The following is a 27,638-nucleotide window of genomic DNA, read 5'->3' on the forward strand; positions in this document are numbered from 1 at the left end:
AATTTTTATTTCGATTTTTGTACTGTTGCATTTTATCGTCTTCTATTAACAAATAACCACGTGTTTTATTGAGAGTGAATAATCTCCCATAATATTATATCCGTTATGATTCATGAAGAGGGTTACAATATTTGTCATTATCATGGACTTAGTAGCTTATTAATTTTGTTGAGCTCAAACCACCAACAAAAATTGACATGAAATTGATGGAAAGATACTCATCGATCTTAGTATTATAGTTACTCAAACATTTGATATTTTCATCAAAATCTATACTAGAAGGTTTAACATTCTCGTCAAAATCTAGCTCATGTAACTTATATATATATATACATACATATATATATATATATGTATGTATATACATATATATATATGTATATATATATATATATATATATATATATATATATATATATATATATATATATATATATATATATATATATATATATATATATATAATCATAGACTATTTGTGTCAGATGTGCATCTCGTCACGGGACGCATAAAGGAATCTAATCATTATGCACATGCAACAGTGTATGTTCATAGAACTGCACATCCGCCGCCCGTGCATCGTCCACATCATGAATCGTGATGCGCAAAAGGTGTGATCCATGCTCGTGCAAATGCGATCCCAACGTGTGAGAGTCGTCGTGATACACGCACCGCCGGGACCCACCAAAAAAGATGTCTCACGTGACTTCATCGGCCCGGGTCCCACGACAGACAAGCTACGAAACGCGTAAGATTAGAAAGTTTTAGATGAACCGAGTGAGCATCCATCCATCCATCCATCCATCCATCCATTCCAAAACCATTAATTTGACAGTTTCACTTCACTTAAACAGCGATGTCCCTTTTTCGCATACATTTTATACATATTTAATCTTAAAATTCTGTAATTATTTAGATATCCAAATTCATTTCAAATTTTAACTCACATGCTTGACACGTTGCTGTTCCAAATCTCATAAACTAAACGGATCGATTGAATGTGACTATTGGAAATATAGGTGGCGATATTATTGGGTCCTGCAGATGCATCCCCTCGCAAGGAAACGTTTTGCGCCTCCAATTTGAGAGGAAAAGCGTACAACTCCTAAACGCTTTCCTGGTTTCGTGTGTCGATCACCGGGAAGTCTCAGTCTCCATCTCCCCGGCCCTCTATATAGATCGCCTCCTTTCCATATCTTCTCCCCTCGGCTGCACCTGCTTCGTCCCTTGCAAAATCCTTGCCCGGGAGATATGGAGGGAGTCATCTCCACAAAGGGCCTCCTCTCCCTCCCCCCCAAGCCTCAACCTCGCCCCTTCCACCCGCTCCACACCCTTCGCAGTCGTTTCCCCTCCGCCGCCTCCCGATTCCCCTCGCCGGCCGTCCGCTCCCAGGCCCCCGCCTCCGTCCTCCATGCCTTCGGCTCCGGGGCGAGAACCCCGTGGATTCCCACGCCGGCAGCCCCCCCGGACCCCAAGGGGTCGCTCCTTTACCCCGGGCTTTGGGGGAAACCGAGGAAAGCTCCGGTTTTTAGAGCCGGCGCCGCGATTCCGGCCGACGGAGCTGGCCTTGTCGAGGCGGAGGGGGAGAAGAAGCCCAAGTTCTTGGGCGTCGAGATAGCGACGCTGAAGAAGATAGTTCCGCTGGGGATTATGTTCTTCTGTATTCTCTTCAATTATACCATTCTCAGGGACACCAAGGATGTGCTGGTGGTGACCGCCAAGGGGAGCAGCGCCGAGATTATCCCGTTCTTGAAGACGTGGGTGAACCTGCCGATGGCGGTAGGGTTCATGCTGTTGTACACCAAACTTTCGGACGTGCTTTCGAAGGAGGCTCTTTTCTACACCGTGATTCTGCCTTTCATAGCCTTTTTCGGGGCCTTTGCGTTCGTGTTGTATCCGCTGCGCGACGCCATCCATCCCACCGCGCTCGCCGATCGGCTCTTGGCGGCGCTCGGCCCGAGTTTCCTTGGTCCTGTCGCGATTTTGAGGATTTGGAGCTTCTGTCTCTTCTATGTCATGGCGGAGCTGTGGGGAAGTGTGGTGATTTCGGTCCTGTTCTGGGGGTTTGCCAATCAGGTGACATATGCTTTGTAATTGTGAATGGTTTTTTACTGCCTTTTCTTACATTTTTATTTCCTCCATGGAGAATGCTATTTTCCAGTCTTATGATCTCATCACACTTCTGTTGTCAGGAGAGGCTGATTAATCTGCTCGATCAACAATTAATTGTTAATCAAATTGAACTGATATTTATTTATCATCAAATATTGTCATGTCTTCACTATATTCAGTCTTTCAATATATTTTTCTTGATATCTTTTTCTTTTTTCAGTTACCGTGGCATGCAAGAATTGTGTGTTGACAGTTCCTTTTGTGTACATTGTGGTACATGCGTGTTTCTTCTACTTGATTTTGAAAAAGTTCTCAGGGCTGTTAGGTTCTGCTGTAATTGTTTGGTTGTCGATTTTGTATTTTATTCTTTTGCTTTTGTTTCTAATGGTACCTTTTTTATCATGCATGCCAAAGATGCTGCTACTCAACAACTTGTTTTGAGTTCCAGTTATTCATGAGTGTTTGTTTTGATTAAGATGAGTAAATTATTCTGACAGCTGTGTTGGTTAATAATCTGTGCATTTTCTGGGTAAGAAAGCAACTTTTGTTGTTTGATATTCAAATTCGGTGTGCTTCTTCGTTTTTTGCTGTTGAGTTTCTCAGCTCAAGTTTTGTATGGACAGGAATGAATTAGAGTAGTCTGAATCAAGTCTTAGATAGGGTTGAGACATGCTACTGATTATAGGTCTTGTTCTTTTGTATTTGTTGTTACTTCGACCATATTGACTGATATATATCGACTCTGACCGCCTCCTGTAAGATACATGTCAATTGAGTGCCTTTTTGACAAAGACTTCCCAAGTAAATGGTCTTCATTTCCACTAGAAATTATGGTGCTGAAATTAAAATCAGGGCATCCCAGAAACTGAAGATAAGTTCGTAAGCAACAATAAATGCCATAGGTCTAGAAGTCTTTCAAGTTTGTTAGAGCTGTGATGTTATGTGTGTACAAGAGGAGAGCACCTTTGTACTACCAAAGCTTTTGTTGGATTGAACTAAAATGGAGGGAGTATAGTGATGCTTTGTTAACTGTGTGGTATAACTGATAACAAAATGGCCTTCACTGCTTGCTTGCATAGGAAAGAGCTACTGAAAATGACAAGAATTTGTAAGTAGCAGGATTGCTCTTTATGTTTCTTTCTACAGATTATAGCTGGACCTAGTTCATCTGTATCGTAAGTTCCTAACGATGGCATTTTGGTTCAGTTAATCTATGTGTTTAGTTGACATATGCCAAATTAATGTGTTGCATGTCTGAACTCATTTTATGAGGCAAATGATGGATTCATCTCAAGAAGTTATGGTTTCCTTTTGCAGATTACTACTGTCGAGGAAGCCAAAGAATTCTACCCATTGTTTGGACTCGGAGCTAATATTGCCCTCATCTTCTCAGGACGCACTGTAAAATACTTCTCTAACCTCCGTAAGACTTTGGGACCAGGGGTTGATGGTTGGGCAGTTTCACTGAAAGCAATGATGAGCATTGTTGTGCTCCTTGGCCTTGTAATATGTGCAATCTATGGGGGGGTGAATAAATTTGTTCTAAATGACCCATCCCTTCCGAGATCAGATCGCAAAAAAAAGAAGGTATGCTCCATGAATGATACATGTCACAAATCCTTCACTACTTTTATTTACACAAACTATTAAAAAACTATTCATTGTGTAGGAGAAGCCAAAACTAGGTATGAATGAGAGCCTGAAAGTTTTGCTGTCCTCTAGATATGTGAGGGATCTAGCCACCTTGGTGGTTGCTTATGGTATTAGCATAAACTTGGTTGAAGTAACATGGAAATCAAAGCTCAAGGCACAGGTAACCTTATTTTACATGCTAGTTGCATATTGCTGTTCAATGCTAGGACCACTTAATTTTGTCAAACTCACATTTGTGTATATTTATTTGGCAGTTTCCCAGTCCAAACGAATATTCATCTTTCATGGGCGATTTCTCAACTGCAACGGGTATTGCAACATTCACAATGATGTTGCTAGGCAGATTGATACTCCGGAAATTTGGTTGGGGGGTGGCAGCCATGATTACACCCACTGTTTTGCTTCTCACAGGAGTCGGGTTTTTCTCACTAATATTGTTTGGTGAACCGTTGGCTCCTTTATTGGGAAGCTTTGGTATGACTCCTCTGCTTGCTGCTGTTTATGTGGGGGCATTACAGAATATTTTCAGCAAGAGTGCAAAGTACAGCTTGTTTGATCCTTGCAAAGAAATGGCATACATTCCTTTGGACGAAGAGATGAAGGTCAGTGTTATGCCTCCTACAATCTCTCTGTATAAGCATCTGCATATGCTATGCTGTATAGACTCAAAATGAATGCGAGCATTCTGATATGACGATTGTAGGTACAAGTTGGTTCAAGGCTCATGATTTCACAAGATACTTCTACATGAAAGAATAAGCATCACATGTTAGTTTAAATTTGTGAATAAACTTCTCATGGATGTGGTGGCTCCACTAGGTAGATCCTAGATATAGTATTGTTTGCTCATATCATGTGAAGTCATAGGGAACTTCACATGATATGAGCGTCCATCAGCTTGAATAAAATTCAAGCTGATGACACTCTCCGTGCACTTGCCTGTTCATGCAATTTAGTGCTCTAGAACATGCATGACAAGTGTACATCACTTTCATACTCTACCCAGATTCCATTTTATTTACTACTGTTTTTTTTTTTAATCTACTGTCTGGTATTCATTTCCTTAAATCTTAAATGCTCCACATATGAATCCTTATGTTCCTTATGAGGCAAAAGAGTGGTATCTCATATTCTTAATAGCATCCATTATTCCCAAGAACAGGTATCTCCTGTTTAACTTTAATATCTGTTTTAGATTAAGGACTTCATATAGTTGTTTTGATTGCCCAAACCATTTATTCTAGTATAATAATGATGTTAACCTGTGCTCAATATCCAGTCAAAATAAGTTTTTATAGCATGTTGGTGCCGTAAAGGTATGTTGCGTAAATTCTTCGAGGAAGTGAAAGAAATCAAGAGGATAAATAAGTCTTGTTTGGTAATTTTTTTGTGTGCAGCTAATCCATTAAATAAGGCTAATATTCCAAGAAGATAAATAATCGGGATTAATATAGTGATGTAGTAAATGTTAAAAAAAAAGTCCCCAAATGCTCTCATTTTAAAGTTAGTTCACTTGACTTTGCCTTTTTTAGTTTTAGTTGTTCTTAAGTTGTCTGACTTTCCAGCATCTGTCTAAATAAGAGCTCTTATTGTATAACTTGTTGTACTTTGATTTCTCTTTGCGAATTGCATGTACTAATATAATTAATTTACTGATTGTTTTTTATAAACTATAGGTTAAAGGGAAGGCAGCTATTGATGTTGTCTGCAACCCCTTGGGAAAATCAGGAGGTGCCTTGATCCAGCAGTTCATGATTTTGACATTTGGGTCTCTAGCAAACTCGACTCCGTACCTGGGAGGAATCTTGCTGGTGATTGTTCTTGCATGGTTAGGTGCTGCAAGATCCTTGGATTCCCAATTCTCTCCTTTGGCTAAACAGGAGCTTGAGAAGGAGAAAATACTGAAAGAGAAGGAGAAAGAGCTTCCAATCGACATGACGACAGACACTGATGGGTTTGTTGCTGAATCTGCGGCGAGTGAGAACTCATCGAATGGGTCACCTTTGAAGCAGGAATCATCTCCTGAATCTGAGGGTTCGTCTGAAACGTCCACCATTCGTCAATAATCGTTTCAGGTAGTCTCAGAAAGAACGATGTTAGTGATGTTACGAGGCATTTGGTAATTCAGCCTTGCGTCGTAGTGGAATAAGAAGGATTATCGGTTTTAATACAATGTCCTACCTAAATATGTTGTTGTACTGCTGTTTGAGTAGTAGTTGGGGAAAAGAATTGGAGAGGAAATATTTCAATTTATTGTATTCTTTTTTTACAAGATGCAATGTTTCTTTCTTTTGCTGTGCCATTGTGTTTTGATTCTTGAATTTTTACTGGTTTCATGTGCGTTTATGTGAAGGAAGGAGGTCAGGTTGTGCTCAGATGATATCCAGGCTGTTCAAACCACATCAACCCTGAGGATTTGGAACCAATCGGGGTCCATTATCGAGCTCATATTTGGTAAGTTTGTAGAGACTAAGGTGGAACAAAAATTAAGACCTTTTATAGTATTTCTGATAATAAGGTGGAACGAAACTAAGATGTTTTATGGTGGTTTTTGAAAACATAATGAAGGTGGAACAAATAATGAGATTTTTTATAGTGATTCAAAACTGAGACCTTTTGTAGTATTTCTGATAACGAAGGTGGAACAAAACTAAGATCTTTTATAGTGATTTTTGATAATATAATGAAGGTGGAACAAAACTAAGATTTTTTATAGTGATTTCTGATGATTGACGAGAGTTGGCGGTGATTAATTTTTAGGAGGATGATTGCATGGAATCATCGTACGTTAAGCGAACATGGATATTACGTCTTCTCAATACATTAAGGTAATAAGTATTGAGAAATTTTTCTTAATCATAAAGTATTTTTTTAGATAGAGAAAGATCAGAAGACGTGAATATTACTTGTACTCTAAAAATCATCATCAATTGATCCGTTAATTGTTTAATCATCATCAATTAATCCGTTAATTGTTTAATGTATTTCATCTTTATGAACTTATTATGTATGATGATAATATCATCCATGTAGGTTAATAGAAATATAATACATCTTTTTTATTATTATAAAAATAAAAATATCACTTAGAGTTAACAAAGTTGATTGATATAAAAAATAAGTTAAGTTCGATATACTAGGCTCTTGGAGTTTGACGAAGTCTATAAATAACTTTTTATAGTTTATAAACGTGATTTATATACTGATGATGGATGATGACAAGGAGTTGTTGCATAAAGATATCCTCAATTAAGGTCTCTTGTAAAAAAATATTATTAATATATAATTATTAATTATTAGAATAAGTCAAATTATTAAACTCAACGATAGATTAAAGGTCGAATTGTTAACTATTATGTCAATCTTGGGTGATTGTCAAACTTAGGATAAGTTGAATTATTATTGATTTAATAATTAAACTAAAAATTTCTATGAAATTAACACATGATCGTTGATGAAACTCTTTGGCCACTAGACGTGTTTTGTATCTAGTTATAGATCCATCTAGGTTTTGCTTAGTTGGAAAGATTTATTTATACCCGATGATATTTTATATGGGATGAGATAGTACAAGGATCCATGTGATATTATGGAGTAAGACATTGTATTCCTTATACATTGCTTTGTGCCAGTGTAAATATTTTTTTGGCTTGGGTGATGATTATGGGTTCAGTAGATTCATGTGAAGAGCTTATACTAGCATGAATATAAAGGATTTGATATAGTTTGAAGATATCATTTTTGAAGCGTGTTATCATGTGATATCTAAGCTGAGTGGTATTATTGGGTTGTGCCAAATGTATGAGAATTGGTGAAAGTTAGTAACATAAAGCTGATGCACTTCGGTACCACTTGGTTGACAAAAAGATAAAGACATTATTTATGATGTTTAGAGCATTGCTTCATCAAGTATTATAGAGTGAGTTAATGGAGAGATAGATGAATAAGTTGTAGACGATGAGGTGCTGGTGAATTGGAGTAATAAGGAAATATAAGTTTAGAGAAGAATTACTGGTTGATGTGGTGAGAGGTGCTTGAACGAGTTTGAGGTAGTAGCTCACATCGTCGAAAGAGCAAAATTTTAGACTCAATAAAAATAAGATGTTATTTTCAAGGGAGTACCCAATAAAGATGTAAGGTGTGGATCTTAGTGTTAACTTGTTTCAAGCATATGAGTATAGTTAGAGAAAACATAGATTTATGATTGTGAAATAGTTTTTCAAATAGTGTTTGATACGGTAGGATTGAGCAACAATAATTTTTTCATCACTTGGGAAATGATTTATTAAAACCAAATCATCTATAATAATTTTTAGATTATATATATAAATAATAATAGTATTTTCCGTTGTTTTCATTAGAGTAGATAAAAGTGAAGTAATAGGTAAAAGTAGAGGGAAAGCCCACTGAGCAGAATTGCGTAGCATCATCGAGAAGCTAATTTGATCACGAAAGGAGGTTGATTAGATCATCAAATTAGAGAAGATATAATGTAGCCGGTAGATTGGTAGGGAGGAGTTGTGAATCTTTGTCTTTGGTGCAATGTCAAAATCCAAAAACAAAAAGAGCTATAAAGCAACAATAAGATAGGCATGAAAAAAAAATAACAGTTGCCAACTGATCAACGGGATAGAAGTGAGTGAGGAAGAGGGATAATTTATTAGGATTTAATTTAGTAAGATTTTTCTCAATTATATGTTCAAATCATATATTAAATTATACACTTAAATATTAATTCTCAAATCATAAATTAATTAAAGATTAAAATATATAAAAATATGAAATTATCGTTCTATGTTTGTTTATATCATCTATCTTCTATCAAAATTGTGCTATACAGAACAATGTCAAATTGCACTAATCCACATTCATTCCGTTACAACAAGCAGTCATACATATCAGAAAGCCATCCACCCTCCACTATTAACTCACTAAACAAAAATACACAATAAAGTTCCAACACAACCAAACAATAGCGGTTTGATAGGAAATAAACTGAACGAAACAATTATAAATAGGAAAGTAAAACGAATAAACAATTCTGAGACATGGATTGGATGGCACAATCTTATATGTTCATGGCTCTCTTGATTGCTCTGCTGCAGGACTTGATGAACTTGCTGCTGTTTGTGGATACAACACTCTCGTTGCCATTGTTATCATCACCCATCACCTGAGGCTTCCTCCCTATGCAGTCCACACCCCTTCTCATTCCCAGTATCATTGAAGGTGATGATGGCAGTGACCGAAAACCCCTGCTGCTCTCAGACCTTGGATCCTTCACCTCAAAGCTCTTCCTACTTCCGGTAACCTCCTCTTTGCTGGCGTTACTACTATCCTCGCCATGTCTGCTCTTGCTTGAATTGGTTTTTTGCTCAGTGATTGGGTTTCGAGCAGTACCTGCTTTTTCTTCTAATGGTTTGAGCCTTAAGAATTTGATTTGTTTATGCGGGTGAGCGGAGTTCATCTTGCAGACAGATTCATCCTGGTTATCTTCTGGAGCATCGGGCTTCTTTTGGGGTGAGCCTTCCTCAAAGCCATCCAAAAGGATTTCGAGCCATTTATCTACATTTCGTTTCCCGATTTGATTGCTGTTCCCATCATCACCATCTTCTTCTTCTTCTTCTTTGCGAGGGCTTCGAGGTTTTGGGATCTTTATCTTCAGTATAGGAGGCTTTACTTTCTCTTCTGCTGCTACGTCCCTGGGCTTGTCATTGAGCAACATGATATCATTCCCAGCTCCAGATGCCTTATATCCTTCTTCTTGAGAGCCTCGATGCAAGAAACTTTGCTGCTCTGATTCACTAGTCTGGCTCAAATGTCCATCATTTGTTGCTAATTGCTTAAGCTTCTCATCGATCACACTTCTATGCTCTTCTGCTTCCTCGTTCTTCTGGCTCTGAGGAACAGCAGGCTTCTCCTTTTGTGAACTGCCAGTCGTTGCACTTTCCTCTGTCTCTTCTCCTCCATCTTCACCAAGAGATAGACCAGCTTCAGAAGCCTTCTGCTCTTCCTCTAGAAACTTCCTCAGCTCCTTCGTTAGAGGAGTAGTCCTTGTCCTCCTTGTGCATAACAGTCGAATGCTTTCGTTGCGCCCTTCCTCCAAAAGGGTCTCATCCATACGTGATCTTTTTCTTAGCTCCCACACAGGCCTTATCTGTTTCTCAATCTCATCTCTTTGCTTAAATTTCCGACGGAGTTCTTTCTCTGAGGAATCACACAGTGCTCTCTGCGCCTCCAATCTTGCCATTAGAGCACTTGTTGCAGTCTGGTTCAGCCTAACCTGCTCCTTGTAGACAACGCTCCTGCACAACACCACAAAGAAGGTATCTATTATATTACGATGATATCTCCTACTGAGCAATGGAAGCTGCAGTTTGGGTCAGCTGGATCTTACTGGTGCATGGCATCCCGAATCATCTTCTCCAGTAAAGCCTTGTATGAAGACTGTGCCTCCGCGAGCCTCCGACATTTCTCGACTCTTCGTCTCCGTTTGACGAGAAGAGTTTCCAGCTCCTGAAGAGCAACTCGGTCTTCTTCGTTCTTCTGCTTCAACTCGTTCAGCTCATCTTCCAAGCGACTTATCTCAGCTTGTTTTTTCTTAGCCTCTTCTCTCTGCCTCAGTGAGTCTCTGGCCATTGCTATGGACAAATAAGGGTTGCTATCGCAAGTATCCATATCAGGGTTAGTGTTTTCCTTGGAGACAAGGGGTTTATAGCTATGTGTTGCCATGCTATGAGCATCTTCTTCTTCTCTGGTGAATTTCCTTGCAGCTGCAATGATCATAAGCTTTGAATCAGATTTGTGCAAGAAGAGGAGAGATTGGAGCAGCAAGCACGGGCACTGACCAAGTAGAGGATAGTTGTGCCTCAGATGTCTATTTGCATCAATGGGTCTCAGCACTGATGCATGAAAACTTCTTCTTGATGAGACAATGGCAGCAGGACCAAGCCCAACTTGTCGCTCCATCTCAATGAAATGCTGCGGAAAATGATGGGATTCGACAGCCTGCAGTGCGTTTAGCTCCTCGCTTCCTCCATCGCAGAACAGAAAAGAAAATGCTCTACTCCTGAGGCAGGAAGTGTCATTCATTGAGATCGCTTTGCATGCGAAATCTGAAATTTTTGGATGCTGCAATCTTTATATCAACAAATGGATACATAGAAAGTCCTACCAACCTGAAATCCGAGTTCCGAGAAGCAAAAATCGAGAGGAACTGGTTCACAGAGATGCCCAATTGGAGATCCCACCATGGGATGAGAAACTCCAGCTTGTTGTGCTTCTTCTTCCACACTTGCCATTGCAGCAGCCTTAGATTGCTAGGAACTGTTCTTCCTCCTCCTACATATCGGTCAGACCAATTTGCTCAAAGATTCATTCCAAGGAGGAGCACAAGGAACCAAAACTTGGTTGGTTAGAGCTATACTCGAACAAGGAAACCAGTGATCGATATCCCACGCAAGTGGCGAAGCCGAATCCGCATGCAGGTATAGAACATTGCCGTATGTGTCTACTCGAAACAATGCAGGATCAAATCCAGCATTCCTGAAATCACAACAAACGAATTAGAACACATCATATAGTTAGCTTACAGTGTTCCAGACCTTAAGAACTCCCCAGTGAGCTTACCCAAGATGGTCAAGCCGCTTCCAAAGGAGATTGACGAAGCCTCTAGGATTAACAGAAGGAATCGCCTCTGGATCAGTGACCGGGAACATCTGACTCCAGTCCCTCGCTCTCAGAGCCTGTTAAGATGATGCCCGTAGAACCCGTTTAGACTACGGAATGCACCATTGACGACGAAATGCGTGCACAAACACAGACCAAAGGGGGAGGGGAGGCGAGAAGGGATTTACCTCCTGGGGCTGCAAGGTGTAAGGAAGGAACGCAAAAGGGGGTCCCTGGGCGTAGGCGCTGAGCACGCTGGGGCTCCTGCAAAGCTTCGCGTAAGCCTTCGGGTAGCCAAGGCCTTCATCGACGGCCATCTCTTCCTCCGTGAACCCCATCTTGCTTGCTATTGTTGCCGTTGTCGCCATCCCTCTCCACGGAACTCTGCGAGCAGACTTCCAACGCAGAGTCAAACGAGAAGAACGAGAGAGAAGGGGGGGGATTAGGTAGAAATGGGGAGGAGCGTCAGTGAGATGGTGAGGAGATGCGATGGATGTTATGTGACAAAACGGTCGACTCCCTGCAAGGAGCCGTTGGCTCCTTTAATTTTGTCCTGCCACGTCATTAATCGGCAGAATCAACAGCGGCCCTCCCTTGCCGTTTCAAAAACTTTGAACCCGACCGGACGACCGCAATTGACTGGGCCCCATCGTAGTCATTGCATCGCCGGGCTCACCATATTGTCTGGGTTGAAAAGTGGGTCCAATGAGTTCCAGGTGTCCGTCACTGAAGTAACGGCTTACTAAAATACGATCCTCTCCGCTGATTAAATGGACGGCCCTGATGACATCCGAGAATAACAAGGAAGCTTCGGGCCCATAAAACCCAAAGGACGATATGTCGACAGCCCTAACCACGTCGGCCCGCAACTTCTCCGGTTCACTCCAAAAGTATCGTCGTCTCTTACACGCTCGTTGAAGGGGCGATCGGATTACCTGTGGCCGTTTTACTTCCCAGCTCAAGAAGAGAGGAGAGCGGAAGAAGGAGCAGCAGTTGACGGCTTCGGCGAGTGGTGGCGATGACGTTGGATGATGATAAATCCATCTACGTAGGGGGTCTCCCTTACGACTGCACCCAGGAGGACCTCCGCCGTGCGTTCGATCTCTACGGCGCCATCGTCGACGTCAAGGTCCGTCTCCTACCTTATCTTCGCCGTACCTTCTATCTTCATTTCTCTCGTCTTTGGTTGATTCTGTTGGGCGTCGAACGGCACATCGTTGTTTTAGGGTTTGGAAGTACTTGCGACGGCTTGATGTCAACTTTCTCCAAACCCCTAGATTCTCAATGGGATTAGCACCTGGAGCCATGATTCTAGGGAGGATGAGATTGGTGGCAACGGATTTGATTCTCTAGGTTCTTTGCTGCATGAACTGAGAAAGTCCGGAATGCTATTCTGGTCGTAATTTTTCTTTACCTATCAGAATTCGTAGTTGCTTCAAGAAGAATCTTTTTCTTTTTCTGAATGAAAAATAATTATATTTTGCAAACAGTAGAGTGTCACCCTGAAATGAGCATCTGGAGAGGATGAATTTTGGTGGCAGTGAATCTGAGTCCTAGGTTCTTAAACGGATGAAATGAGAAATCCCAGTGTGTAATTGTGATCGTGATGAGTGTTGCCTATCAAAAGTCTAAATTGCTTCAAGTAGATAGTTTGTTTACCAAACACAAAAGTATTTTGAATGAAAAACATATATATTGCAAGTGGCAGAGCATCTACTGGAGGTTATGGCCATTATAAGGATGGCAGTTGCAGCTTTGAGTTCCAGAATCTTCATGGATGAATTAATCCTCAATGTCAAGTTGATTGTGATAAACTTTAACTGTTAACATTCAAGAGTTACCTCAAGTGGATATAGTTTCCTCAACAGAAAAGATTTTTTTAATAATAAGAGCTATGTTGCAGCTGAAATTGATATTAAAGTGAAAGAAAGGTGTTTGTTTTACAGTAGTATGTTGATTGTCATTAACTGTTGTTTGATTTTTTGGCTACTAGTTGACTAGTGAATTTTGTTCTTTAGAAGTGATGTCTTTCATTGTATGAGGCTATGGAATGACCTAATGTATGTGAAATTAATCCACTTTTTTTTGTGCATATTTTTATGTGGACATCATTGGGATAAAAAGGTGTGAAGCTTAACAAGGATATAGCATTTTGCTGATGAATGGATTCCTATTTTATTGCTGCTACGTAATGTGGGATTTGCAACATGAAGAACTTGGCTATATCTTCAACTCTTAGTTACACATGAATGTTGGTTTTTACTTTTCGGAAGATGATTTCGACCTCTTACATTGTGGAAATTCTCTCCTTTTTGTTTTTCAACTTTTGCCCCTTAATTTGTTCTTCCTATATGAACCCCTATATGCCTGTCCTCATAAATATTAAAGCATCCAGCTCTTTGAAATTATTTTATTCATGATGTAACTGTTTTGGTTTTCTACACTAATCTATGTTGGCTCTGCATTCCTCATTCTGACTTTTTCTACTTAGTAACACCTACCTGAAAGGTGGTTTTGGTTGTCACTGCAAAAAAAACCAGTCTTATGGCATCTTGGGCAGCCAGTTTGCTTTAGTTTCTGTTGCCTCATCTTTTTGTCTTATCTTGGGGTTATGTTTACACTCTAGAAACTGAACACATGTGAAGCCTAAGAAACATTGTGTCAGTTGAAGAAAGGTTTGTGTTTAGCTGGTCAAGTCAACTTGTTATATTCCCCATTACCTTCCTCTTGTGAATCAATATTAGTGAGAGCAATGGTCATACATCAGACTTTTATATGTAATTTTGGCATTGCTAATACTTTTTTCCATGAAATCATTTAGGACAAAAGCTAAGCAGCAAAAACTCTTCCATGTAGCTAAAATTCTTCATCTTGTCCAACCCTTCATCTCTGCAGATAATAAATGATCGACAAGTTGGAGGGAAATGCTATGGGTTTGTCACATTTAGAAACCCTAGATCAGCTGTTGATGCTATTATGGACATGAATGGCAGGGTATGATTCTTGCTTCTCTTTCCATGCACATTTAATTACTTTTATTTTGTACCTTTATGCGAGTCTTATGTTGACATGAAAACATACATTGTTTTGTATTATTGGTTGCCTATGATGTTACAAATTCTTTAACCAGAAAATTGGAGGAAGAGCCGTAAGAGTTAATGAAGTTCATACAAGAGGTGGGAGGCCAAATTTTCAACGTGAAAATTTTCATCGAAATGCTGATAGAGATGATGATTGGGAGAGGGGCAGGGAAAGAGAAAGGGATCATATACAGGACAGAGACCACTATCTAGATCGGAGCAATGAGCGGTTTCGAGATCGTGATAGGCAAAGAGAAAGAGAAACAGATTTTGAGCGTGGACATGACTTTGATCGAGCAAGAGCACATTCTTTGGATCGAGATCGAGATCGAGAAGATGATGATCATGAACGTGCATGGGAGCGTAATCGAGATCGGGAAGCGGACCGTGATATGGACTGGAACGGTGATAGAGATCTGGAGAAAAATAAAGATCATGACATAGACAAAGAACTAGATAAGGAGCAACTGCCAAGACAGCGACATGGGTAATCTCTGGGACCTTTTGACATCAATAGTTATTTGGTTTACATGTCATTTTACCTGCTATGAGACAGTATGCATATTAACAAAGGGAATCTTTGGTGAAAGTCCAGATGCAGTGTGACTATATTTCTCACGTGTAACAGCGATCAACTTTTAGTTCTATAATTTCAGTACTTGAACTAAATATTGTCAATCGAGCATATAATTCTCAACAGGCTAACATAGTAGTCATCTGATTTTGTTGGCATGACTTTCTATTTTACACATCTGAATTGAATTAATTAAGAAAGTTTAAATTTGTTTTTCTTTCTTTAAGTAATGAATGAAAAAATAAATATGAATGTTGATTAAGGGTGGCAATTGCTTTCAAGTTTATAAGCTTTATAACGAGTATTATTTAAATTGAATATATTACAAAAAAAAAAAAATGATCCTTAAACATAGATACTGCACGTCTAGTGCATGTGAAGCAAGAATCTATACTGAAATTTAGTTTGGACGATGAAGCATTGCAAGATACATATACAGTAAGACTAGTGTTGCTACTTAAACCTGTCCATTCAGACCCTAGGTTACATAGGAATAACATCATTTCAAGTCGAGTCCCATTGAAGGTTTAGGGCCTGATCTGGGTTTAGCTTTTTACCCATACCAAATCTACTCTACAAAATAAATTAAATTAGTTTTACTTGGATAGTCTTTACCTTTTTCTAGTAGGATTCTGTGATAGTTGAAACTTATTATTTTTAAGTGATGCTAGCTTCGGGTTTCTACCTTATATCTAATTTGTCTGTGTTCTTATTAATGGTTTCCATAATGTTCTCTTTTTCTTTCTTGCTTAGAACAATTAGTTTTCCTTTTGGTGCTTTTCTATCCTAATTTTTTTTTTCCAAAATAAATCTTCATGTGAACTTGTTCAAAGCTGCTGCTTCGTCCTACTAAATGTGATTTTTGAATTATGGTTTACTAATTCAGTCTTATTGATTTGACTATTTTGGTTTTGGACCAGGCCCAAAATAAGATATTTTTTCTCGATCTGAACATGCATGTGTCCAAACATCAAATAGTCAGGTTAGAGTCGAATATCTACCCATTTTCTTGTCAGGTACAGGTCCAGTTTCAGAGGTACTTTGACCTTGCCTGACCCTATATCACCTCCAATTTGAACATTGATACTGGATACAGTTTGAGTAGTTAGCTTCATCTTGCCTCTTTCCAATACATTGTCTCTTAGGAATTTAGTTCATTTAAAATTATAATGCAGCTTCACTGTGTTGTTAGCATTATCGTGAGAAAACTTGTAAACTCTGGAAGAAGTGTTAATTTTATTTTGCTTAACCTCAGCGGTGCTGGTTTCAGTGATCGCCAAAGCAGAGACTTATCATCAAATTCTAGCGATGATTATCGCGGCCAGGTGAAACAAGCAGCAAATTGCTTATCATGCTGTTTCATTCTTCTCATCCACTTTATTATGTTTGACTAGGTGAAAGAGCAGTTGGAGCTATCCATTCAGAGACGCGAGGAGCTTCAAAAGGAGGTGTTTCATAGTCTGGTTTACTTGAGACTTAATAAATGCATCATCTTAACATATATGTCGAACTGCTTAATTTCTGAAATGAAGTATAACTGAATTGTTTTCATGTTGTGTTCGTCGTATTATGTTCATGTGGGTGTCATTTTAAGTCATGTTCATAGTGCAACATGGTTTTCTTGCAAGTGAAACATAAGATACTTTTTAAGTATGTAAATTTATCTGCTCTACTAATTTGCCTTTGAAAAAGCCCATCTCTTGAACCTGTTTCCTGGTCACAGGATGGTCTATACTCCATAACTCTATACTTTTTATAACTGCGGTTGCCTAGTTTGTCTTATTATGTTCCTATACCTTTTTTGGTTCACCGCTATATTCTTCTGAGGATCATAAAATACTCTGCAAGTTGCATCTGTTATTTGTGCAACTTTAGCAGCTCAGGTTTTGGCTTACCCTATTTGATATTTCTTTATTGTCATATAGTTGCTCTATCTTCTAAGGTCTATGATCTTTGTTTCCCAAACACCACATTGGATGTTGGTCATTCATGTTTAACATGCCTTTTCTTCTCTTTTGAGGTGCCTTTTTGTATCATTAATTTGCACTCATGCCTTCTAGGAAACAAGTTGTTTTATCTAGCAAGATGTAATTAGTTGCAGTCATGCTCTTTCCAGTAGAATTGAGCTGTTGAAGACCATGCAATTCTCATCAAAAGGATGCTCAATTACATTTCCTAACCTTTCTCCATGAAAAAAATGTGTTTTATCCTGTTCTGTTGAATCAGCTTACTATAGTCGGGGAGAAGGTTGAAGAGAAACAACAGCTTGTTTCAGATCTACAAAAGAAATCTCAGGTAACTTCGACTTTGACCACTAGTGTTATTCTCAGCCTGACATTTCATCCTCTCTATGATATAATTTGATTGTTTATGGTCTTTGCTATTTACATTATCAATTCAAGCTTTTATTTATTTGCATAACTTATTTCTTCACTGGTTGATACTGCACTTCACAAATACAGAAACTAGAGGATGCACTGGCGGCTGCCAAGAAGCTTACTTCTCAGCGGCACTCAATGCTGATGCAGGTGAATTAGATTACCTGGCTTGCACGTCATTCTTTTTCTCTGGTTACAACTCTGTTTTCGAAAAAAATAAAAAAGAGATAATTGTCTCTTTTCCCTCTTTGCAGCTGCGTGCTTGTTTTATTCGAGCCCAGGACTTTGCTGAAAGGCTCAAAAGCTCTGAGCAGGAACTCCAGGTCAGTTAACCATGCATCTCTCTTCTTTTCTAAGTTTTTCTTTTCATTAATAATGGCATTGTTATTCACATTATTTTTGACTCGTGGAAGGGTACAGAAGGGATCACATGTGAGGAACATAACTCACATATAATGCTTATTATTGATGGAGTTGTCATTAAATTCTCTGAATTTAAGCATTCTTATCTTAATGAACCCCACAGAGCCTTAACTCTTGGAGTTAGCCACTTTTTTCTGGCACCGAGGAAGCATTTTTTATTTGAGTGTAGATCCACGAGGAGAAACTTCTATCCAAGGCTTAGTCAGCTGGCTATCTTGCAGAGACCTCCCTAACTTTTGTTGTTTGTCTTCCCCGATATTTCTCGCCTTGAATCTAGGCAGTGTGTCAGCAACCACAGTCATGCCTTGACATGATACGTCCAACCTCATGTCTCACTCTTCTTGAGGTTGACTTTGACCAGTGATCCGCTGATAAGGTTGAGAATTGTAATCAGGACTAGTTAACCTTGATCCTGGCAGCTAATTCAATAAATCATAATGCAGCATTCTGCAATTTCCTGTTGATCAGTCTAGATGATATATGCCGCAAACTATCATTCATTTTCCCTCAATCAAAGCCTTAACCGTAATGGTTCTCAGTGCCCTCTCCTCCTGCTCCATTCTGTATCTCGTCATCCTTCAAAATTGTCTTTCGCCTTCACTTCCTTCCCTAGTCTTATCTCCTTACTATTAGGAGTCCATAGATCCAATCCCTTCTCCAAAATTCTCTCCCACTCCACCATCATCAATGTTTCATCAATATCCACAACAATCATCAGTGGTGGACTCAGTTGGGCTTCCATGGCCCTAGGTTGACAATCGAGAACCTTTTCTACCAAACACCTAAATCCTTATTCTCTTTTTCTTTTCTTCATCGTCTTCCTGTTGTTTGTCTTGGAGGAATACGGTTGTAAATTAAGAAGCAGAGAAATGTTGGTGGCTGTGTTAGTGAGGGGTTATGACAATGGTGTTGGGAGGAGCATTGGTTGCAGTTATGGTGCATGCCCGATGCCTTATTGCAAGATTACAATATTGGGGAAGTTGGTCATGACAATGGTGGAGTTGGTTGAAGAGTGTTTGCAACATATGGTAGTGCTAAAGAAGACAGTTACATAATGGTGGTGGTGGTAGTGTTGATATGGTAGAGATGGTGGTAGATGTGGATATTGGTGGGGTGCTGCTTTGATGGGGTACTGGTTTGATGAACTGGTGACTGCAGAATGGCTAAGGCAGAGTTGAAGAAAACAAAGTTTAACTAAAACATGAAAAATCAATGGACTGTTCAAATAATGTTGTGCATGCATAAATTGGACAAGAGGAATCTCTTCTGTGTAAACAAGGAGTTCTTTTTTTGGATAGAATAGATCTTACATATAATTTTGGATCATATACAATTTTGCATGTATTAAGTTTCACATGCAAATACTTGCATCGAGCAAGTATTCTTCATGCATAGCTAGATTACATTATGCCCAATGCATTTATGTATAAGTTGTTGGCATTTATACATCAGATTTTTAGAATTACTAAATGTACCTCTGTGCTAGAAGTCTTGATGTACTATGACCACACTCTGAACCTGCTGCAGTCTCTTGCCGATGCGGCGATGTTTGAAGTTGATATGGGTGAGGATCCTGGTGCAAGAGATGGACCGTCTTATGCTAATGGACAGGTATGACAAATCCAGGACATATGGGCCAATTTATCTGTATTTTTTGGAGTAATTTCTTCACAATCTGGGGTATAATAGACTTGTAGACGTCTCTTTTTTCCAGTAATCTATTGTACTAAACATACTTTTTTTTCTGAAACAATAACAACGCCTGTCGGCATCTAAAAACATATTTCTTTTTGATGCTTAATACATTTTCTTTTCTGTTTAATGAAAAAAAAAACCAACAGATGGTCTGTCATTTCTATATATCCTTATGTTACATCTTCTCCACATAAATTTGATGTGAGTAACTAAAATAGCCGATAAGATCACCCATTTTCTCCATGATGGGTTCATTGCTATAAAAGCATCTGATAGCCCAGTCATGGTCTTGTACCATTATGAGGGCACAACTAATTTGTACCCTAATGAATACTAATAAAAACTTCATTGAACCAAAGTTATCATTTTTCTTTTGATGAGTTATGAATCATGCTTTTTTTGTTGTGTCCCACACCCACAAGCAATATGTCTGTATAACTTATTCAATGGTGTTGCATCCTTTTCAGATAATTGGCGGAAAGATGCTGGAAAGATAAGGTTCTTTTACCACATCAGCATCGAGAAGATATTTGATATTATCAGAAGGGTGGGTTTTTGCCTCTCTGTGTGCCACTTAGTTTATATAAAACATTTCTCAAAGTATCAGTATTTTTATTTTCTTATATCTTCCATGGGTTAGGATCCAGATTTCTTATCTGCCATGTAGCTGATGTAAGAAAATTTGAGCCTCTCCTGCCCTGGCCATTTCCCAAGTCTTGTAAGTTGGTGATTGGCTTTGATAACCAGCATTTATTGTGATGTCTGTCTTCTATGAGTAAATTTGTGGGACGTAATTATGAAGGTGCTATTTTTGAAGGTGTTCTTCGTGAATTGATCAATCCACCTCCTGTCATATTTAGTTTCTTGTTCTTAATGGAATGCTGCACTTCGCCTAACGCTCTCCTGCAACAAACTTGTCATCTTGTATGAGGACACCCAGCTTTCTAATCCGAGTCTAATGTGCATCCCTCGCTTCCATTGCTTGTAATCCTACTGCTATCTGATCCGAAACATCACAGCATCAGCTTCTGGTGCCAGAACTTTCAACAACTACAGCTGCTGAAGCCACCACGGCCGTCCACCCTAGCGACCAAGTCTCATTACGTTCGGAACAGCGTATGACTTCGTGCCTCGATCGCAGATATGACTTCATATGCAAGTGGAGATTGAGCTAACGCCCGCTCCACATCACGTTCCACCGGATCGAGCCAACGGAATAGGCTCCACTGTTGGTTCTATTATCCGAATTGCCCGCTTCTCACTTGGCCACTGTGGGTCTCTGGTAGTGGCAAATTTGTAATAGACATGGATGTCAATGGCTTCTCATCCAATTGAAAACCCGGTCTGTTCACCCACTCAGGTGTGGTGCAAAGTCAACACAGGAAGTCTCCCAACCTATCTCAGCTCCTTTGATCATAGCTCACAACCTGCCATTAAAACAGAAGGGAAAGGTCTCAACTCAAGATCTCATGCCACGAGTGGAATTAAGATCTTGGATGAATGCAGCAGTTCATGCCACACTGAGGACCGAGGAGCGCAAAACCCTATATCTCCCCCTCTCCCTCCCCGTTCAGGTCAGTCGTACCGATCGTCAATCCCCTCTGTTCCAGCCAAGTCGATCTTTTTTGGAGTCGATAGCTAGAATCGAGCTTGTAATCTTATCTGATGTTGTTCTTGTTATTAACCTTTGGAACTCTTCTTCAGAAGAAAAAGAAGATGAGAACTGTTAAAGCTGCTTGATTATGCCACATCTTTGTGTACCTTACTGCTTTGAGCGAAGGAAACTTGGATTTGCTTGTATCATGTAATTTTCCTACAGCTAACTGGACCAATTGTGTCTGATAACAATATTAAGGTCGAGCTTTCTGAGTGATCGAATTGGGTATGGATGCCACACTCCTTTTTTTCCTAAAAATGTGGATTCTGGGGATTTTGATGTCCTTCAGCATTACCTCCTCCTACTCGCATCCACCTTACAGAGCTGAACAGGTTGTGGCTGCCGCAGTAGAAGACCCTTTCGAACCCCATGACCATACTCGATTCCCTGAGGTCAAGAAACAATGTAGGTCTTTCCTGTCGTCAGGTCACAATTTGCAGTTGGATGTCAACAGGGCCAATAGCCTCAAACAGGAGTTGTCGTTTGCCAGGGGAGACTGGAGGCAGGCCTCCGGTGAGGCCCCTCTTATGCCGTTCGACACGAGTGATGCTGCACAAAATGTTTCGAACCTTCCTGATCCCTTGCGTCTTGTTACCTTCGCTTTGAACCATGTCGATCTAAACCGCAATTTTCATAGTTCACTCAATGTCAGTGGAGCTTTGGGTTTAGGGATATCCAGGAATGGTACCGCTCCGGAAGCGGTTCGGTATCAGTTCCCAGAATTCCAGTTTTGGCCAGGGAGTTCGCAACTCAGGATTCTTTTTGAAGGTGTTTACACTGAGTCGGAGGAGAATGGTGGAGAGAGGGTGTTGTGTCTGTTGGGAAGTGCTTTGCTCCCTTCCCGTGAGGCAGATTCCGCCAACCCATAGGAATGGGTGAAAGATTCAGGTTTGAACAAGTACCAGCATCCGCTTTTGCAAGACGACCAGATTTTGCTTGTTCTTCGCTACCCCAAGGCCTTCACCTTGACAAGTAGAGCTGTCCATGGTGAAATGAAGAGTTTGAACAGGCAATCGAGCCCTAGATACTTTGATAAGATTCAGTTGTCTTCCCAGCTTGGTCCTTACTCAAATTATGAGTTTGGATCAGAAGAGCTTGTTTCAAAGGCATGCACTCCATACCCTTATAGAGATGACATAATAGGTAGCCAATTTGAGGTCTATAGAGGATCTGGGTTCTGTGGAATTCTTGATCAGTTTGCCTCTGGTGAGATACTCAACATTGTGCCGAATTGGAACTGTAATTCAACTGATGAGTACTGCAGTACATTGGGGCCTTTTGCATCAGAGAAGGAAATCAATGCAACCGATGGTGGGTTTGCCAATGTTGGGCTTATGATGCAAGATATTAGGTGTGAGCCAAGAATTGGTACGAATAACTTGAGCTATGCAAGAGTGTCTGCAGTGTTTAGAGCCATTCCTCCATGGGAGAATCAGTACATGGTGGCACAGAGAACAGGTCTCAATGGTCTGACTCTTACAGCGGAGGGAATATGGAATTCTTCTGCTGGACAACTCTGCATGGTTGGGTGTCTCGGGCTTGGTAATGGAGGATGCCACTCTCGCATTTGCTTATATGTCCCAACATCCTTCTCCATTAGCCAACGCAATATCATATATGGGAGAATAACCAGCGTCAATAATACAAAGGGTGTCTTGCATTTTCCCTTGTCATTTGAAAAGCCTGTGCACCCACTGGAACTGTGGAATAAAATGAGTAGCAATCCTTTTACTACGTACAAGTACTCGAAGATCAAGCTTGCTGGTGCTTTTCTTGAGAAAAGTGAACCCTTTGATTTCAGTACTATTATAAAAAAATCACTCCTAAGCTATCCAAGAAAAGGGGATGATGGTGATGACATGATAAATCTTTCCAATCTTGCAGATGATCTCACTCTTCATGTGCCAGCAGTGCCAGAGCCAATACCCAAAGTTCGTATAGAGAGGCCATTCCTTCGGATGGAAGTGCTTTCTCTTGGATCACTGTTTGGCCATTACTGGGCATTTTCTAATGTATCATTCGCAAGAAGCCAGAATCTCCAACCTTCTAAATCTATCTCCACTGAGCAGCAGCTGCTTCTGAATGTATCGGCAGAGCTGACAGTCTCGGGGAATCTTTACACCAATGTTTCAGTTCTCTACTTGGAGGGCATTTATAACCCCATTGATGGAAGAATGTATTTAATAGGCTGTAGAGATGTACGTGCTTCATGGAAAATCCTGTTTGAGAGCATGGATCTTGAAGGTGGATTAGATTGTTTAGTTGAAGTAAAAGTAGAGTACCCACCAACAACCGCACGGTGGCTAATGAATCCAACAGCAAAGTTCTCTATTAATAGTCAAAGAAATGATGATGATCCTCTACATTTTAGCCCAATCAAGCTCCAGACACTTCCTATTTTATACCGGGGGCAACGTGAAGACATACTTTCCAGAAGAGGTGTTGAGGGAATTCTACGGATTCTTACATTATCAATTGCAATCTTTTCTATTTTAAGTCAACTCTTCTACATCAGAGACAATGGTGGTGTTGTTCCTTACATATCTCTTGTCATGCTTGGTGTCCAGGCACTAGGTTATAGCATTCCTCTGATAACCGGAGCTGAGGCATTGTTTGCAAGATTCTCATCCGAATTTTATGAGAACCCATCATATACGCTTGAAAAGAATCAATGGTTCCAGATCATTGACTACATGGTGAAGATTCTTGTGCTGAGTGCTTTCTTACTCACCTTAAGGCTTGGTCAGAAGGTAGTGAAATCTCGTATCAGATTACTCACACGGGCCCCACTGGAACCAGGACGAGTCCCAAGTGATAAAAGGGTACTTCTTATAAGTTTTGGCATCCATGCAATTGGTTTTCTGGGAGTTCTTATAGTGCATTTTGTTAATGCCTCTCGGAGACCTGTTTACCAGGAGGAATACTTGGACCTGAGAGGGAATAGCCATAAAGTGCATGAATGGGGAAATCAACTAGAGGAGTACGTAGGTCTCATTCAAGATTTCTTTTTGCTTCCTCAAATCATTGGTAACTTTTTATGGCAAATTGATTGCAAACCACTGAAGAAAACCTACTACATTGGAATGACAGTGGTTAGGCTTCTTCCACATGTTTATGATTTTATAAGGGCTCCAGTTTTCAACCCATACTTCTCAGAGCAGTATGAATTTGTGAACCCAAGCTTAGACTTCTATTCTAAGTTTGGGGATATTGCAATTCCAGTGACTGCAGCTGTTTTTGTTGTTGTGGTGTATGTTCAGCAGAGATGGAACTATGACAAACTAAGTCAGACACTGAGATCAGGGCAGAAAAGACTTCTTCCTTTGAGTTCCAGGGTCTATGAGAGGCTGCCCTCAGTGTCATTTGAAGCAGAACTTGTTTCTGGTGTCAATGAAACTGAAACACAGGGAAATTTGGACAAGGAGGAAACATAATGGACACTTGGGAATGTGTTTCCTGATATGCTATCTAGGTACTATTGTAATGTCTTACCAATAATGTTTTTGAAGCGCAGAACTCTTTTTCTCTTTTGGAATAAAGCTGTAGTTGGACCATGAAGATAATCTGAATTTCGACAGGTAAAAAGATGCACTCATATTGCAAGATTGCCTAAAGATTTTCTTACCATTGGATCAGCACCACTACTATTATGCATGGGTTGGTTTTTCTTTTTCTTACTTTTTTTAAATCTGTTTTATTATGGCTAACATCTCCTATTTATGTTATGATTATCAGGATTTTGAAACATGAAATTATCTCGTTACTTCTGGAAACTGACTACAGATTAGTCTTATATGCTGAAATGTTGATCATGAAAAAAAAAAAAAATCAATTCTATTGGTTTTATGTGTATTCTAAATGATACCTAGGGTACATATAATTAGAGCCAAGGTGATGTTGCTAGTACTGATATTTCATAATTCAGGACATTGGATGTGCATCATTAAATCAAAATATGTGAAAACTTTATATTAAAAAGCTAGAGATTCTATTAGCAAAATTGTATTAGAGAGACCAGAAACTTTACTTGCACATGTGTTGAAGATTAGGCTGATAGATGTTCTAAATGAAGCAAATTGGATGGGTTGTGTACCTCAAAAAGCCCGCTAGTTATGGACCAAATAATACCTGACAGAAAATTTGAATGACTTGTGAAGTTTGCAAAATCTTTCCTTGCAGACGACAGTTATGTAGCACTGTACCCTGAAAGCATGATTAGGATGTTACCTATGGAGTATGAGTTCAACATTGCAAGACATGGCATGTGTTACACACTACTATTTGTGTTGTCCTGTTTCGACAACAAGCAGCAGCAACTATTTACAATTATTGTCTAATTTTTCTTGGCAAAATGTTCATTTGGTAACTGAAAGATCCGTCTGTTGTGGTGATTTGATGGGGACATGAACTGTTCATGTCAATTTTGTGAGAGGTTTCAGTGGCTGCTCAACTTCTTTTCTCAATTTTGTAGCCTTTTCTTCTGCTTCAATGAATGAAAACAAGTTGTGGCCAACATGAAATGTTGAGATTGTTTTAATACTACGACCTAATAAACAATTGAACTAAAGAGCCCTGGGAACAGATTTCAGTCTCCAGAGGTATCAAAACCAACATCACTTTTCTTTTAATCCTCTTTCTTTGCATTTTTTTATCTGAACAAATTTAAGATTGCAGCACAGATACACTAGTGTGAGACTGGGGATGAGGTATAGGCAGCAAGCAACACTGCATGGATATGAATGTTGGATTGGCTTGAGATCAAAGTGTAAATGTATGCAGAACATCATGTTCATTACTTCTCCAAGCTCAAATTTGTTAATTGATGTAGCCAGAACTACATCAAAAGTATGTTATATGTGAGGAGATCAAAGTTGTTCTGATGATAGAGAACTACTGCTCCACAGATGATGTCAGATTAAACTCTGATGAGTTTGGCAGATGGTGCAAACATGCTCACAACTCAGTAGTCTTCCAGCCACTTCAAATAAAGAGCAATGAGCAGCAAATAATCTTCAACTTGATATTATTTTCTTGAAATAAGAAAATTAGAAGAGAAATGAGAGAGAGAGAGAGAGAGAGGACATTGGGAAAATTTTATCAGGTTGGATTGAGAAGAGAAAGGATACCGACTCCATTGTTTCTTTTGGGAATTGTCTCTTCTGTATCCAAACAAATGGGGAAACACCATTCAACTCTCTGTGATAACTCTTTAAACCCTTTCAACTTTATGTTTTTGTATCTTTCAGATTGTATAATACTATTTGGATGATTGACGTGTTCGACTAGCTAAGGTTGTATGCGTTGATTTACGTCTTTTCTTTTTTTTTATTTTGATCTAATATGAAAGATTGAATTGGTCGAATAAAATAGTAGAAATATTATGTGTGGGAAATGATAATTATTGGGATCCTCATTTACCACATAAATATAGTTGCATACTTTGTGATATATAGCTGAATCCCAAAGCGTTTTATTAAAACTATGATATGATCAATAATAGGCGTTATTTCCATTGGTTTTTTATATTCATAAAAGATGACGGTCCAATGTTATAAATGATTATAACGGTTTCAAGATTTGCTGTTGTATCGTTACGATGGGTCTATTTGTTTACCTGGAAAAGGAGCGAAGGTCGAATGGGATGCAGAGATCCGATTTTAAACTGCAATGATAGGGTTCCGCTCACCTTTCTTCCTTCCCGTGCCTCTCATGAAGTCGCAGGCAATCGAGGGTTTCTCGGCGAGTGGGGTAAAGGACGGGATCTTGTACCTGATTCAGCGCTGCTTCTCGCGATCTCGATGGTAAGATTGATTTTAGTTTCCGGAATCAGACCCGTCGTAGCGAGATGCATCCCGTGCTAAATTTGTGTAATTCTGTATATTTTTTTATAGGTTTTGGTGAATTTGGTCTGAAATTGTTCGGTTTTATGTTTGTTTCACCATATTTTCTCGATGTTATGGCTCTGTACCTAATTCATGCTGCATTTGTGGGTTTTTCCTCTGTTTTGTGACTTAAAAGATTGGTATTGGTATTCATCTTTCTCAAGATCTTCTCCTTTTCGCTTGCTTTTGGTGCCTACTTTCTTCTAGCGTTTAGAAAATATCAAAATATCCTATTAGCAGTACCCTTTTTTTTCAGCGTGCTCTATTCCAGCCAGTTTGGTTTGTGGTTTCCGACTTATCTTCCCACCCAAAATGTAGGTAAAGAAGTCCTGCTATTAATTTTCATTGTGGGTTATTATATTGTTAACCTTAAGGCCAGTTAATGTGTATTGCAAATTTTGATATATTTATGAATCTACGTTTCTTTTAAGAATACTTATGCCAAGTCTACTGATCTTCTCCTCTCGTCATCCCCAACCTGTTCGTAGCAGATATGGCTTGATAAAGCGAAAGATA

General features: G+C 39.5%; 3 protein-coding genes and 1 pseudogene across 4 annotated transcripts; 3 read left to right on the forward strand and 1 right to left on the reverse strand.

Moving 5' to 3' along the window:
- The first annotated feature begins 1,029 nt into the window (after positions 1–1,029).
- On the forward strand, positions 1,030–6,067 carry LOC103990290 (plastidic ATP/ADP-transporter). Its single transcript, XM_009409372.3, has 5 exons — positions 1,030–2,076; positions 3,430–3,699; positions 3,782–3,925; positions 4,020–4,367; positions 5,442–6,067. The coding sequence occupies exons 1-5, from the start codon at positions 1,252–1,254 to the stop codon at positions 5,829–5,831; spliced, it is 1,977 nt and encodes a 658-aa protein (XP_009407647.2). The 5' UTR covers positions 1,030–1,251; the 3' UTR covers positions 5,832–6,067.
- Positions 6,068–8,623: 2,556 nt separating this feature from the next.
- On the reverse strand, positions 8,624–12,079 carry LOC103990289 (uncharacterized). The gene is made up of 7 exons (XM_009409371.3): positions 11,622–12,079; positions 11,395–11,510; positions 11,192–11,310; positions 10,944–11,106; positions 10,614–10,834; positions 10,163–10,538; positions 8,624–10,070 (listed from the first exon to the last, which is right to left on the reverse strand). The coding sequence occupies exons 1-7, from the start codon at positions 11,799–11,801 to the stop codon at positions 8,834–8,836; spliced, it is 2,412 nt and encodes an 803-aa protein (XP_009407646.2). The 5' UTR covers positions 11,802–12,079; the 3' UTR covers positions 8,624–8,833.
- A 202-nt stretch (positions 12,080–12,281) lies between these two features.
- LOC103990288 (uncharacterized) lies at positions 12,282–20,414 on the forward strand. 2 transcript variants are annotated; one of them, XR_672108.3, is made up of 11 exons: positions 12,282–12,562; positions 14,329–14,427; positions 14,564–15,000; positions 16,343–16,412; positions 16,482–16,535; positions 17,314–17,382; positions 17,550–17,615; positions 17,720–17,788; positions 19,416–19,499; positions 20,051–20,130; positions 20,224–20,414. XR_672108.3 is itself a non-coding variant. In XM_009409369.3 (10 exons), exons 1-10 carry the CDS (start codon positions 12,452–12,454, stop codon positions 20,078–20,080), a joined length of 1,089 nt encoding a protein of 362 aa, XP_009407644.2. In that variant the 5' UTR covers positions 12,282–12,451; the 3' UTR covers positions 20,081–20,414. The 2 variants fall into 2 exon arrangements, 1 of the variants encoding a protein (XP_009407644.2); XM_009409369.3 differs by having other exon boundaries at positions 20,051–20,414.
- A 515-nt stretch (positions 20,415–20,929) lies between these two features.
- LOC135616879 (uncharacterized) lies at positions 20,930–25,020 on the forward strand (annotated as a pseudogene).
- The last annotated feature ends 2,618 nt before the right edge of the window (positions 25,021–27,638 follow it).

Source organism: Musa acuminata, chromosome BXJ2-7, assembly GCF_036884655.1.
Source record: "Musa acuminata AAA Group cultivar baxijiao chromosome BXJ2-7, Cavendish_Baxijiao_AAA, whole genome shotgun sequence".
Lineage (NCBI taxonomy): Eukaryota > Viridiplantae > Streptophyta > Magnoliopsida > Zingiberales > Musaceae > Musa > Musa acuminata.

What these genes read in the sequence shown, in the direction of transcription:
- LOC103990290 (XM_009409372.3), top strand. Translation starts at nt 1,252, where the DNA reads ATGGAGGGAGTCATCTCCACAAAGGGCCTCCTCTCCCTCCCCCCCAAG. An exon ending in CAGATCGCAAAAAAAAGAAG is followed by an intron (nt 3,700 to 3,781) that starts GTATGCTCCATG and finishes TTCATTGTGTAG; the next exon opens with GAGAAGCCAAAACTAGGTAT. An exon ending in CTTTGGACGAAGAGATGAAG is followed by an intron (nt 4,368 to 5,441) that starts GTCAGTGTTATG and finishes TATAAACTATAG; the next exon opens with GTTAAAGGGAAGGCAGCTAT.
- LOC103990289 (XM_009409371.3), bottom strand. Translation starts at nt 11,801, where the DNA reads ATGGCGACAACGGCAACAATAGCAAGCAAGATGGGGTTCACGGAGGAA. An exon ending in ACACCTTGCAGCCCCAGGAG is followed by an intron (nt 11,511 to 11,621) that starts GTAAATCCCTTC and finishes TCATCTTAACAG; the next exon opens with GCTCTGAGAGCGAGGGACTG. An exon ending in TCACTGGTTTCCTTGTTCGA is followed by an intron (nt 11,107 to 11,191) that starts GTATAGCTCTAA and finishes ACCGATATGTAG; the next exon opens with GAGGAGGAAGAACAGTTCCT.
- LOC103990288 (XM_009409369.3), top strand. Translation starts at nt 12,452, where the DNA reads ATGACGTTGGATGATGATAAATCCATCTACGTAGGGGGTCTCCCTTAC. An exon ending in GCGAGGAGCTTCAAAAGGAG is followed by an intron (nt 16,536 to 17,313) that starts GTGTTTCATAGT and finishes CTGTTGAATCAG; the next exon opens with CTTACTATAGTCGGGGAGAA. An exon ending in GGCACTCAATGCTGATGCAG is followed by an intron (nt 17,616 to 17,719) that starts GTGAATTAGATT and finishes CCCTCTTTGCAG; the next exon opens with CTGCGTGCTTGTTTTATTCG.